At 38.2% G+C, this 14,719-nt stretch overlaps 2 protein-coding genes and 1 long non-coding RNA gene across 4 annotated transcripts in view; 2 read left to right on the top strand and 1 right to left on the bottom strand.

The window, feature by feature from the left end:
• Positions 1 to 312: 312 nt before the first annotated feature.
• Positions 313 to 7,280, bottom strand: LOC109408213 (RILP-like protein homolog). The gene is made up of 3 exons (XM_029872926.2): positions 6,838 to 7,280; positions 1,605 to 2,350; positions 313 to 777 (listed from the first exon to the last, which is right to left on the bottom strand). The coding sequence occupies exons 1-3, from the start codon at positions 7,102 to 7,104 to the stop codon at positions 657 to 659; spliced, it is 1,134 nt and encodes a 377-aa protein (XP_029728786.1). The 5' UTR covers positions 7,105 to 7,280; the 3' UTR covers positions 313 to 656.
• Positions 7,281 to 8,266: 986 nt separating this feature from the next.
• Positions 8,267 to 8,889, top strand: LOC109411172 (uncharacterized). Its single transcript, XR_003897373.2, has 2 exons — positions 8,267 to 8,544; positions 8,606 to 8,889. It is a non-coding gene; the product is annotated as an uncharacterized LOC109411172 (long non-coding RNA).
• A 4,590-nt stretch (positions 8,890 to 13,479) lies between these two features.
• The window catches only part of LOC109408212 (TRPL translocation defect protein 14), a 49,519-nt gene continuing 48,279 nt past the window's right edge, over positions 13,480 to 14,719 (top strand). For both annotated transcript variants that reach the window (XM_019681459.4, XM_019681461.3), the window contains exons 1-2: positions 13,480 to 13,820; positions 13,940 to 14,006. In XM_019681459.4, coding sequence (XP_019537004.1) covers positions 13,943 to 14,006 — 64 coding nt within the window. In that variant the 5' untranslated portion in view covers positions 13,480 to 13,820; positions 13,940 to 13,942. The remainder of the gene's footprint in view (positions 13,821 to 13,939; positions 14,007 to 14,719) is intronic.

Below are 14,719 nucleotides of genomic sequence, written 5' to 3' on the forward strand. Positions count from 1 at the left end.
CTCTGAAGATGTTGCGGCACAGTTCGCTTGATTGCATCATTCGTAGGCGTTATGTGATAGATTGACACTGTGCTAGGAAAGGAAACGGCTTTTTCAACCCATTTCTGTTCTAGCGATGGCTGTGAACATGTGAATATACATTAGTTGTATATGTAGAGTAGAGAGAGAAAGTATATAGAAAGATACAAAATAGGAGGAAAGGAACGGGCCAGGGATTGAACTCAGGGCCTTGTGCATACGAATCAGAAGCGGTAGCCACTAGACTATCAAGCCCGTCTTAGGATTGGATTTCTCTATAAATAAGTACACCAAAATTTTTCGAGCAGCGTACTGTTTATTTCGTGTTTGGACGACTTTCAATTATGAGGATCCCTGATAGAATTAATATAAGTGTGTGATTGCTGATTCTCTAGGACTTTGCATGGAATAAAAATCATTCATACCTAATGACTCTTCATAAGCAAAACATAAACAGTTAAAGAAACAGTACGCCACACGAATGCTTCGTTCCGCGGATTTTGTTTACCTACCACTTTTTTGACATTAATATTTTTTTCTACTTCAACTATATGTTATAACCTTATATGCTACTTGTTAAAAGAAACTAAGAACATCACAACAAGTTACTAATACTGATGATAATGATAAAACGTCACTTATATTGGAATGTCACTGTGAGGTCCAGATGATAGAGCCATTTTGGTTAAAGTAGATACTGAGCGACGCGGGAAGCTTGCTGCGGTATCGGTGTTCACATCGGAGAACAGCTTTCGGAAGCTGCAAATGAATTTGAACGTTAAAATTGGGTTTACTGTTTTACGGCTAGTTTAGTTTCTACTCCAGTATCAATGAGGGATTGGATCAATAAGATGATTGCTTGGGACTAACACGCATCTTCAGGTATAATTGATGATGATCTTCTATATTTTTTTCAGGCAATAATGACGCCACGGTAAAATGTCAATGAAAAGTGAGGAGAAATGTTGATGCAATCGGTCGCCCACTGACACAGACCATACATATCTGCTTAAATTTACGTAGATATTGGTGTGTGAAGAAGTCTCTGCGAATCACTGGTTCGCGTTAGATAGCGGATTGTCAGATTGATACGCATGAGAAGATATAATGCATATTACGTCATATGCGAAGGATGGTGATGGTATTTTATTGAACGGTTTTGGGAAATTGAAATGAACGGCTGAGAATAGTTGGGAAACGGATTATAACAATAACTTTTTTTTATGCATTTTAATGGAGAGGGGAAAAAAGTGATTATGCAATAGCTCGCCCACGACAGACATGCTGATGTTTGGGAAATTATTTTTAGTGGTGGTTCATGACAGTACGTGTAGGTACGTAGATTTCCGTTTAGTATGCATAAAATGATATGGAACTATTCTGCTTTACCAAGCATGTCAAAAAGTCGAAAAAAGTGCTCAAACAAAAATCATTACAAAGTTGCCTAATTTGTTTAGGTCAATAGTTTTTTTTTTCAAACAAACGCGACAATCGTTCTCTGTGGAGCAGTTTCCGTTAGGAGTGTTAGGAGTGAAGCAACATAAAAATCATAAGAGATTGCAATAATATGAATTTACAATACTTACAACTTGCGGATACCGCTTTCCGAGTGTTTCTTCCAGGGAGCGTCATCCGGCTCATATGGCAATGGGCCCTGCACGGGCAAATCATGGGTGGAAGTACAAGATGTATCATTGTCGATATCAACGGCATTTGGTTGTTTGCATGCCAGGAGTTCCTGCTCCAAATCGTTCACCCTCAGCTTCAGTTCGTTCCGTTCCGTTAAAACTTCCTTCAGCTCTACCGTTGAAAATCGAGGCTTCTCGTCCTCCTTGACTATGTCTGATAAATCTTCGTTCTCCTTCTCGGCTATGCCAAGTCGCTTACGTAGCATGGTTATTTCATGTTGCTGATCCTGCAGCTGAGCGAGAAAATCGGCTCGTTCTTCGAATAGTGTTATCATCTGATTCTGCGATAATTTCTGTCTTCTGCGGCATTCGCCCAACGAACTTTTCAGTCTTTCGATTTGTGAAGTCATGTTTGTGATCTCCGAAACTTTTTCATGAAGTTCGCGTTCCTTAAATTTTAGATCGTCACATTGTTCATTGATCTTCGATCTTAGTTTGGAAATAGTAGACGAATCACAATTAGTGCAGAACATGTTACTGGGCTGACTTTCGACACTAGGTGTGTCTGTTTGGTAACTTTTTGAAGATATTGTTTCATTATTTTGAGCTTTGGTCAGCCGCCGATTTTCGTTCTGTAGCCGACTTATTAGTTGCAACAAATCTCGTGTCTCGATGCGCCATTGTTCTTCAATCGACTCCATTTCCTACAAGAAAAAAAAACAGAAATATAATTGGTGTCTCTGTGAATGTATTGAAATCCTTTTTATTCACATATTTAGGAAGACTCATTAGATATACATTAGCGTGGGACACGAAAAGACATTTCACTCCTGTTCACTTTTTGAGTTCCATTTTGGCCCCATATCAACTGTGCAAAATTTCAACTCGATCGGAGAAACTATATTTTAGCGCCAGCCGTTTTATGTTTTCATACGATTTACTATGGGGAAAAGCACTTTTTCAAAGAAAAATCGCCACAGGTTGCACTAAATAATAAAATCTCGTCATTTTATCGATCAGGTAAGGCTTAATAACTTTTTCCACGAATGTCACATCGCTTTGTAGTCTTCGGAGGTGATTTCTCATGAAGTTGTCTACAGAAATCATTCAACGATTTATTTTTAGGGATTAATGGGTGACCTCAAGCGATTTTTCTTTGAAGAAGTAAATTTTCCCCATAGTAAATCGTATGAAAAACTAAGAATGACGGGTGCTAAAATATAGTTTCTTCGATCGATCTGAAATTTTGCACAGTTGATATGGGACCAAAATGAAACTCAAAAAGCATACAGGAGTTGGAGTTTTCTCTCATTTTTTATATATTCCCATATAAACCGTGTACCAGGCTAATATACATATTATATAATTGTTACACTTAATAAAAATATTTGAGGAAACGATAGGATGATGGGTGCTTTTCGTTGACACGTGACAGCATGGTGTGGCGCATGGCTGATGGTCAAACGAATAGGGGTAGGCGAGGCAATATGGACACCCGGGGCAGAATGGACACCCTCAATATTTTGAAATATGCGAAGATTTCGATTGGAAATCAAAAAACTTTTTTTAAGAAAAATGTGTTTGCTACTTTTGGGTTGTTTATAACATACGTCGGAAGTGACGTATATGATAGTGAATCATTGAACGCACACAGCGCACTACACCCGGTACTTAAAAAAAAGTGTCGCTAGTCGAAAAGTGTCGCTATTCGGTTTGGTGCTGGCGCCGACACGCCGACATGCCGACAAAAACGAAGCTTTATCCAAAACAGCCTGAATTTAAATTAACTCAACAAAAATGAACTACTTCGGCGTATTATTCATCCATAATAGTTGTTTTGTAATGAAATGACTTTATAGGTGTAAAATAATGTAAGAAATTCGTAAAAGTCTCATGGTGTCCATATTGCCCCATGGGGTGTCCATTCTGCCCCGTATGCTTGAAGACGGTCATGAAAAACTAACATTTTTCAAAACATTTTTTGAAGTGGATAAATCATTTTTCTTCGTGAGCATTCTTATGCAATAGATGCTAAATAGACTTTAAAAGAATACATGTATCAAAAAACTAAACTTTTTTGACATCTTGCCAGGTAAAGTTGGCAAAAACTTTAGAGTGTCCATATTGCCCCGCCTACCCCTAGTGGACCAATGGACCAACCTGTAACCAGAGGTGGGCACATTTCCTTAAAAGATGTGGATAACTTTTTCGCATAGTTATACTTATAGCTTTTGACCCAGTGGGTGGATTTTCAAAACCAAAATGTTTTTATCAAGGGGATTAGATGTGCTATCATATGCATATATGAAGATTATGTCTGTGCTAGAACGCTTTGGAGATATAACTGCAAATGTAGTTTACACCACTTGTTATTCGCTCGATTTCGGGTAATATTTCTATGCAAATGTTATATATGTTAGTAAAAATTGCCCAAAACTCCTTGTTTGGGTTGTAGCTGTTAGATAGAAATAAGTTATGTCCTTATACAGCTGTTACATAGATCTCCAGGTTATCCAAAACGTCCAGAAGTTTTGAACTCTGTCTACTGAATACAAATAGTTATGTTTACTTTTTAAATCACTTGAACTTGAAGAATTACATTCAAATATACATTTTAATACATAAAATGATGGTAGTCATGACCTGGTGATGTTCTAGGCAACTTAAAAAAGCTCTGAAGTTGTGATTGTGAGGCCTTTACCTGTAATAGTATAGCAAACTAATGTATGCATGTCAGAACTGATTTCATTAGATCCATACATGTAAATCAGAGTATGAAAGACTAACTGCACATCAATGGCGATACCTTAGGCCATCCAAATCATTCTGGAGTTAAGGCCTTTATATCTACACCGGTAATAACGCATCGGTTGCATTTCAAACTTAGTATAGTGCGTTTTGGTAGTCATAGAAGATCAGTTGAATCATATGATACTTGTATACACATCATAGAGGCATCCTGGATCATCCGAACTATTCTGAAGTTGAGAAATATGGTTTGAATTTGAAATGGTGTACCAACAGAAGTGAACAAACATAGGGATTTGCCCATTTGATTTATACACATAGTGCAAGCCATAGGAGAGAAGTTTTCAGATCATCAGGGATATCTGAGGTCACCTTTCAGTATTATGTGGTTAAGGCCTTCAGATCTATACTCGTAACAAAGCATCCTGCAAGTTCAAAATGTGGTGTAGTGTGTTTTAATAGACATAGTAGACTCCACTGTAAATCTGTAATTTAAATTTATAGATGAGTATCGGTGATTTTTTCCTCCAATTATTTCATTTTGATGTTAACGGTTAACGTTGCGATTCACGGCAGTTAAGCTCACTCAACACATCTCTAATGTCTTTCTTTTTCTGGTTTCTCTCGGGCCCTAAGGGATGCACATAAGTCGGATCTGGCAATATGTACCGTATTCGGGGCATTCCCACACAACATGGTTGATATCTTGACAGCCTACACCACAGCTATAGCGATCGCTTTATCTGTGAGCCCTATTTGAAAGAAATGCCAGCCAAGAGAGTTGTGGTGTGACATAAGTCGACACATTAGTTCTGTTCAATGAAGTAAGTTTCTGCATCCTGCTCTTACCCATTTGTTGACGAATAGGTAAGAACAGGATGCAGCAACTTCAACAATGTTCAACCTACTTCATTGAACGGGACTATTATCTTGATTTGTAATTTGTAATTTTTTGTTAACGTAACGTGAACCGGTTAGCATAGCCATTCTTAGGGTCAAGGAAATTTTACAACAAAAAGAAAAAAAAATTAAAAGGACAGTTAAGCAAGTGAATTACATCAGTATCAAAACCTTAATCTTAAATCATAAATCTATTGAGCGTTCAAAGCTGATCTGAAAGCTGATACTGTTGGTGCGTTTCTTGTGACCAAAGGTAGCTGGTTCCAGCATTGTGTACCGTATACCGATAGGCTTTTTCCGCTGCTCGTTGTGTGATTGGGTATGACGAAAGATCGCGTCCGATCCATTTGGTCTCTCCTCAGATGCTGCATCAGGTAGCTGGGAAGCTGATGGTTTAGCCCGTTCCAAAGAAGACCGCAGATGCGATATTGATAATTAGCCTGAAGGTCTCGACCCATGCCCAGCCTAGTACGTCTCTATAGTAAGAGATATTCCTTGTCTATTCTTTCCAATTTTTATACTTACGAATAAACAGCTAACATTGACTTAAATTTAGGGTATTTTTTCGGGAAATGATACATTCCGGTCTATGTCAATTTTTTTTTTTTTTTTGTAATTTGTAATTTATTTATTAACACTACGATACCCTGTTGGCAGTGATACCTTATTTCAGGTCAAGGAGAGGCACATACAAAATTGATTTTACTTAAGGAGCTGTAAAATTGCAACCAAATCGGTTCACTATTTGCTAGCAGCCGGAAGGTAATATGTTTTACTAAAGAACATTTAATTTAAGCAAGTAAATTACAAATTACAAATTAATTTAATTTTAATTTATAATTTATAAAATTAAATTAAAAAAAAAACAAAATGAAACATCTTTATGTTAATACCATCAACCCCTGCGAACTTGATCAGGGAGTTGTATCCGATGTTGATAATAAATATTATGTTTCCAGTTCAGGAAGCTCTCAGTTAATAGCTGTGGAAGTGCTCATCGAACACTAAGCTGAGAAGCAGGCTTTGTCCCAATGAGGACGTTACGCCAAGAAGAAGAAGAAGAAGAAGTTTCCAGTTCAAAACCGAATTAGCGACATTTTTTCTTCTACTTCCGCTGCTTTTGCCTGCCGTTAAACACAATGTCGGAAGTGGGGCGCTGTATTCTTCACCTGGTATTCTATACAGCGCCCCACTTCCGACATAGTGTATAAAGCAAGGCAAAAGCAGCGGAAGTAAAAGAAAAAATGTCGCTAATTCGGTTTTGAACTGGAAACACAATAATTATAACATTTATATGTGCATTTTATAGCCTAAAAGCAATTCTAAAGATATCATGTGCCAACTGAGCTGTCGATTTGCCATGGAAATACCCATAATCAACTGTAATCGATTTATCCTTTGGCTTAACAGATCTGTAATAAATACCTATTGGGGCAGTTTATACGAATACGATAATATGAAATTCCTAATACCAATCTCAGCATTTCTACGACAGAGGCTGCAATAAAAAAAACTGACTCATTGTGGGTGCGTAAGAACTCACCTTATCGATTTTCTTCTTGAATTCGGCCTTTTCCTGTTTATCATTTTCCAGCTGCGAGATTTTATCATTTAATTCCTGAATTAACGCACACTCCCCCTCACGGCGGACCGCCAGCGTTTCCAGCAGTTCCAATATGTTGATGACTTTGGGAATTAGTTCGGTCACGGAGTTAGGCCCATTTTTGTCGATGATTTTCTCAAACTCCTTGCCAACGTCGGAAGCCAAATCGTACACATCCACTACGGAGATCTCCTCGGTGGTATTCATGGTTCTGCCCACTGCCGCTTGTTAGGCATTTATTTGCAATCGTTGTTTTGTTGTAGAAGATTTTTTTCCTGATAAAATCAATCAATATTATCAATAATCACGCACGCAATTTAACGAGCAACGCAACGAAGCTGCTGCAAAAGTGCAAAAAATAATGAAAATTTGGCGAAATGTCAAAGCTACACTCTAAATTCGCATTGTGTACATTTTTTTTAATGACAGAAAAAGGCTACAGTGAAACTTTGCAAGTCCGGTCGTTTGCAGCCGCACACTGCCTGTAAACTGCATGTCATAGTCCTATCCACCTTTTCACGGGAAGTTTTTAGGGATTTTTGCCATAAGGGATTTGCATAAAACATCCCGAATAAAACGGTATTTATCATACATAAGTCATACGGGATATCATTTTCATATCATTCGTGTTATCATAAACTGGATTATAAATCGATGATATTATGTTTCCAGTTCAAAACCGAATTAGCGACATTTTTTCTTTGACTTCCGCTGCTTTTGCCTTTCGTTAAACACAATGTCGGAAGTGGGGCGCTGTATTGTACACCTGGTGCTCTATACAGCGCCCCACTTCCGACATTGTGTTTAACGCAAGGCAAAAGCAGCGGAAGTCAAAGAAAAAATGTCGCTAATTCGGTTTTGAACTGGAAACATAATACAATCAATCATATCAATGCTACCTGTTATCATTTATGGAGTTTTAATGATAGACCGAATGGGTTGTTAAGTATCGTTACCATTCAAAAATGCCATTTTTCTCGAACAAAATTTTAGCCATATTATTCATATTATAATCGCTTTATCATATTTTTTATGATACAGTGAATAATTAAAACAAGACGGAAATATTTCATGAAATATGTTTTCATCCAGGGGGTGAGAAACTCGGCACACTTCATTTTGTGCCAATGTGCCGGCGATGTGCCGAAGTGTGCCGCCGTACTGGCAGTCATGCTGTCAGTTGATTTGAAACTTTTTTATATAAGGGAACGTTCAAAAATTACGTCCAACATTTGGGGGAGGGGGGGGGTCTAGAAAAGTGTGACAGTACGTGTATTGGATATAGGAAAATTGCGTGACAGAGGGGGGAGGGGGGTCTAGAAATCCCGAAAAACGATGGACGTAATATTTGAATCTTCCCTAACTGGCAACTACGCGTTTGTTTTGGTTTTCGTTTTGTGTTCCATAAATGTTTTGTGATGCGGCCTGTATCCATTTTGTGGCTGAGAAAGTGATGGTGGATTCCAGTGGATTCCGTACGTGATTCCGTACCAGAGTCCTTCTTAATTGCCCATAACTCGCGGCTAGAATCTATACGGAAAACTTACGATGCGGAAAGTTGGCCTTCGTCGTGAACCGGAAAGCTTTTCTGGGAAACCAGTTTCATAACCACCGCTGCTGTCTTGGGTGCTACCGGCTTTCAGGAAGGTAAGATCTGAGCATTCGTCAATATTGCATGATTGCGTTTACCGATTCTTTAATTTTTTAGATTCAAATACCATACCAAGAACAGCGACATCGCAGTCAACTATCCCCCAAACCAAAGAACTACATAAATTTGCACCGCACGCAGTCACCGACCGCATCCTGAAGCAATAACTGATGTTCCTGAAACGCTCCGGCTGCAGCTATTGTTTCGAAGAGAGACCAACGACCAACCATCCCAGTAGTACCTATATGGCTCGCACAACCAACTGGCCCACCTGAAGTACCAGCTAAACTACTACCTGACCTGGATTTATGGATTCGCTGCCGATAAACGGATCAATGTGACCTTCCGGGGAAGGGATTCACTCATGCATTATGGAAAGCTTCGAGTGTCATTTCTTGAACATTTCTCTCCATTTTATATGGATGTTGGACATCCCGCATAATCGCAAACTGTAAATGAAACGTTTCTCATTCAGTTGATGACCATTAGTAATTGTCATTTAACCATTTCTCAGACTATCGTGGGTAACAGTAAGTTTACCATTCCATGTACATATTTGCCAGTTTGTCATATGGTAAGCCGCCAATTTACAGTATGTGGAATAGGCGGTTAAGATTGGTTACCATATAAAATCGCTCGTTTTCTCGAACAAAATTTTCGCAATACAGTAAAGGATATTGTCAATATATTATCCAGATTTTAAGAAAATGCACTGCATAGCAAATGGTTAGAGAACATTTTAACCATAAATTTGGATGAAAAACGAATAATGTATGTCTAAATTGAGTCCTGATCCTTCGTCGTTTGTTTTCCGTCGGTGAACTCATGCTGGAGCGTCCGGATGTTGCGCAAATTAAGGAGCCGAACGAGGTCTCCGATATGTATGCCGCCGATGAGCGCCTCCGGGTGAAAATCAGTCTGGGCCACGAGAAAAGATTTACTGTAAATTTTGGTTGGATGGACACTATTTTCCGTAAGATAAAAGACTTACCTCTTACAGCACGTTAGCTGCTATTTCTGGTACAACGTTCCGATTAGCTACGGCAGATACTTTTCCAAAACTGGGATCGGACCAGATTGCCATCTGGGTTCGATGCTTTCAATTTTTGTTTTGCTTTTTTTTTTAATATTGTCTTCACAGCCATTAGCCGATCCAATTGATTCACAAATACCGATGCGTGCAACTGTTGGTCATATTGTTCAATATCAGTAACATATGGTGAAACGCATGTGTGTATAGGTGTGTTGCACAGAATATCCACAAACAGTTTCACATATGGTGATTGAGTATTTCCACCATTACTTGCGAACTTCCATCTCTATATCATTCAACAATATCTGCACAGTATCATATGATGTCATCATTAGGTATCGAATGCATATACCGTGGTTTATAGTGGAATGCGTTGAATCTCATATTCTTCGACAACAAAGCAACTGTTTGTTATTCATTAACAATAACAGATAAAAGAGAAGTACAGTTTGGAGATTAAGACAAACTGTAAATCTCTATGCGGGATATAATGACTAAATTGTCGAGATATAATAAATACAATTTAATGTGTTAATATTTGTCAATCAAAAAGTATTACTTTTATTATATAATAAGCAATAAAGCATGTGAATATTGCATACAAATTACTACGAAAAAGAAATTTCATGCTCGTATATTTCGATTAAACTTACGTCGAGTTTGTACGTGTTTTATTTGAAGTGATTTTGTGTAGTATTTACTTGCTTCATTGTTCATTATTCAATTCGTTATTCAATAAATCTATTATGTTATCATCATTAGAGGACAGTATACTATACGCTGTTTATTATTATGAATTTGATTGGAAATCAAAAAACTTTATTTGAGAAAAATATTTTTGCTAATTTTGAGTTGTTTACAACATACATCGGAAGTGACGTATATGATAGTGCATCATTAAACGCACACAGCGCACCCCACCCGGTACTGAAAAAAAGTGTCGCTAGTCGAAAAGTGTCGCTAGTCAAAACGTCGCTATTCGGTTTGGTGCTGGCGCCATAATATTAAAATATATAAATTCGATGGCATCTTCCGGGCGCATCCAATCCAAGTTCGAAACCTCTCTGAAAGCCCTAGAAGCCCCTTTGTTTAAGTTTAACCGTTTAACAAGGTTTAACATTACATGAAAATACAAGAGCAACTTCCATCACAGTCGTGTTTTGTGAATCAAAGTGTTGTTTTGTCGTTTTTTTTATTTTTTGTTGAAAAGGAAAACATGGGAGAAGTGATGCCAGTTTTATGACAGCCAATCTAAAAAAGTGCCAGCTTGTGCCAACAAGTGTGCCGAAAATGTGCCCGGCACATTGTGCCGAGTTTCTCACCCCCTGGTCTACCTAATGGTTGTGCGCATAGTATATCTACCTACATGAAATACTATTCATTACAGTACCTAAATATCTAGGTATGATCCATTATGTCTACCTAAGGTAGTATAAATACGGATGGTCATTGGACCACACAGAGAGACTGCACAAGCCCTGAACTTGTCAACATCTTTAATATTCTTCTTTTGAAGGATATAAAAGTTATGAAACTGGTTTCCCAGAAAAGCTTTCCGGTTCACGACGAAGGCCAACTTTCCGCATCGTAAGTTTTCCGTATAGATTCTAGCCGCGAGTTATGGGCAATTAAGAAGGACTCTGGTACGGAATCACGTACGGAATCCACTGGAATCCACCATCACTTTCTCAGCCACAAAATGGATACAGGCCGCATCACAAAACATTTATGGAACACAAAACGAAAACCAAAACAAACGCGTAGTCACAGACAAACAGACGTAACACTTCGAACAATTTTCGATTCAAATCATAGTCACGGAAACATATTCGCCCAATGCTAAAAGGACTAAGTTTGGCCGACCATCAACTATGTGGCAGTAGTGAGCAAACGTCAAACTCGAACAAAAACGATGCGAGCGCCACGGGTGGGCAGTTGGCCACCTATCCAATTTTGAAAAAGACCGTTAAATCGATATACGATGGGAATTATCAGAGTGTTACGTCTGTTTGTCTGTGGCGTAGTTGCCAGTTATATAAAAAAGTTTCAAGTCAACTGACAGCATGACTGCCAGTACGGCGGCACACTTCGGCACATCGCCGGCACATTGCCGGCACATTGGCACAAAATGAAGTGTGCCGAGTTTCTCACCCCCTGGAACTCTCACATGTTACTTCCGCCCTTATTTAAACTCAATCTAGAAGTTAATTAAGATCCAAATTGAGTTGCGACATTTCTAAGTAGGTTTAAAATCAATTTTTGGCACCGCCGGTCACTTCGGATTTCAAGCAAAAATATGATATTTATCAAAGAAAATTAGATTTTCCTTCACACTGTAAGACCAAAGTACTCTTAAAAGGGTAAAAAAGTACCCTCTTTGAGAGTAACTAGGTGAACTCATAAAAAGAGTAAAGAGCCTTTACCCATTAAGGGTCTGTGTCAATTGGCGAATTAAAATTAATTTTCACTTAAACTTTACAGTTCGATAATTATTTCCTTAGGAGAACTGTCAAGTTTAAGTGTTGAACTGTCAAATTTAAGTAAAAATTAATTTTAATTCGCCAATTGACACAGACCCTAAAGAGTAAAAGGGTTGTACGTCAGATCGACGAGTAAATTTTACTCTTTTTCCAAATGGAGCCGTCTGGTAGGAAGGGTGAATTTTACCCATTTTTTTTATTTCTATGGCGGATTTTCAGCAACTAGAAATTCAAAATAATATTAAATAAAATGATAGCACTAATGTGATTAAATTTAAATGTTACCAACTTTATTTAACAAACTATAAAATAGTAATTTAACATTGTTATGTCTTAGAACATTTTGATACACTTGTACCATAGACTAATTTCAAGACCTCGATGTACCAAAGAAAACGATCAAATTTTCGGTGACCAGTCCGGTACCCAATAAATATTCATAACCGTGTATTTTTTTCCGTGTAAATTGCCTTTTGTGTAAATTTTATTTAGCGTGTTACACTGATCTGACAGCTCTGACAGTAAGGGACTAAACATAAATTACGTAAAGTGAGTACCGAGGATTGTTCACAATCTGCGAACTTGACTGCGGAAAAAATTGCGACCATGACGCCGCTGCTTGTACGTTTACGGTTGTTGCCTTTTTCCGTCCAAGATGACATGGATGCAAACTAGATGAATTTTCGCGCAACATAGTTTTCTGCAGTGCAGTTGATCCTCTATTCATCCGATGCGATCCCTGCAAAAAGAATATCATTAGTTAATATTGCGCATTGCGCGGTTTTAAGTGCGACGATGAAGTGCGGAATCTCAAATAAAAGTGCGATTTTGCGTCAGATCGTTCCGGTGTCTTCACCGCACTTATTCATTAGCTCATGATGAACAAGTGCGGTGAAGACACCGGAACGATTTGATGCAATATCGCACTTTTATTTAAGATTCCGCACTTTGTCGCAGTCCAGTTTGCAATGCAATAAACTATATATACTGGTTCAAAAACTGATAATATAAATACTTTGGAGATTTTGTTCCTCGTCATCTTTCCGGCCGGCGTGCTGGGGAACTGGTCATTTTTATAACAGAACTTTGCCAACACAATTTTCACCCATTAATGGGAATGTGCCAGATACATCGAAAAGAGCAAAATTTACTCTTTATTCATTTTTTAAAGTACCCTTTATTTTGACAGCTTCATATATTTGTGAAAAAAGGGTACTTTTTACTATTTAAAGAGTAATGCAGGGTTCGCAGTGATTCCACAATAAAATTCAGTATATAAATAGAATTATATCAAATCAACTATATACCAATCGTGTCATGTCCCCCATCGCAGGAGCGGCAACATTGACGCGCAAAACCAAAATAAAAAATCGATGCCGATCGCCCGCCCGCCCAGCCAGCTGCAGCCCACTTTGGGTCGGTGTTTGACAACTCGGTCTCATTTGGCAGTGAAAAGTCGCATGGATTGGACACGTTTTTCCCATGAAAAATATACCTAAAAATAAATCTGCAAAAATGTATATATACCAAGTTATTTGATAATTAAATCAACAGCAATCCCCAACAGTGTGCAAAAGTAGTGTTCGCGAATTGTGTGAGAAGTTTTTCGATTGTGCAAGCGAGGTAGGAAAGTGCGGAAAACTGCTGTTGCGCTTCCTCTGCAAAACCACCGAGAATCTCCGGGAAACGAACGGGAGATCAACATCATCACCTGGAAGCAGTCCGAAAATTACAACCATCGATTTCAACACAGTGCTTCGTACGCATCGTTCCGTTATTTTTGGTGAACTAGAAGTGCAGTTTCCGGGGAATATCCTCTAAATTATTCGGTTTTAATTTCGTGTTTATCACTTTCGGTTCTCGTCTAATCCACTAAAGATCATGAAAACCACCATGGAAGGATCAGCGGAGGGGAAGAAGGTCTACAAATTGGTTCTAACTGGAGGTAAGTAGCTTATGGGCGCAATTTTTTCTGCTATTTTCTTTTGCCATGCAAGGTAGAGGCACAATCAGCGTTGAGTGACTATTTTGTTTTATTTCTGGAGTGCCTTGTTCCTTTCATGCCGATTGGTCTCGGTGATATTTATGGATATGTGTACCGTTCAATGTTAATTTTTAAGCCGGGTGACGAACTACAAGCAAGTTCGGCAGATGGTTTCAAGCGTTGATTCACGGTCCCCGTATTTTGCGCTGGATTGATGAAGCGAATAGGTTTAAATCTATTATGGTTCCAATAGTCAGGGTGGCCGCTCAGAGCGGAAAATAAAATTCCCGAGTTTTTCCCGGTTTTTCCGATAGGTTTTTGATATTTTTCCCGATTCTAAAATAGAATGGTTTACAGTGAAAATTAAACGTAACTTACCAAGAAAAAATTATGAGAATTAATATTGAATATTTTAAAATCCTTGGATTTAACATAGTATTCATATGAACTTGAAAAAAAGTTATGTGTTGTTTGTCTCGTATCCAATGATGGGCATTGAAATTACGACATCTTCATTGAACATTCCTTAAATTCATAGATGACTAACTACTACAAATTATACAGTAGTTTAAGTAAATAAAAATAACAAAAATAATCCTGAGGGGGTAGAAATTCTCAGTATGATTTATAGGATTTACGAACTTGTTATTAGTGGATTTCTTCTGAAGTTAGTC

Source organism: Aedes albopictus, chromosome 2 (genome assembly GCF_035046485.1).
Source record: "Aedes albopictus strain Foshan chromosome 2, AalbF5, whole genome shotgun sequence".
Lineage (NCBI taxonomy): Eukaryota > Metazoa > Arthropoda > Insecta > Diptera > Culicidae > Aedes > Aedes albopictus.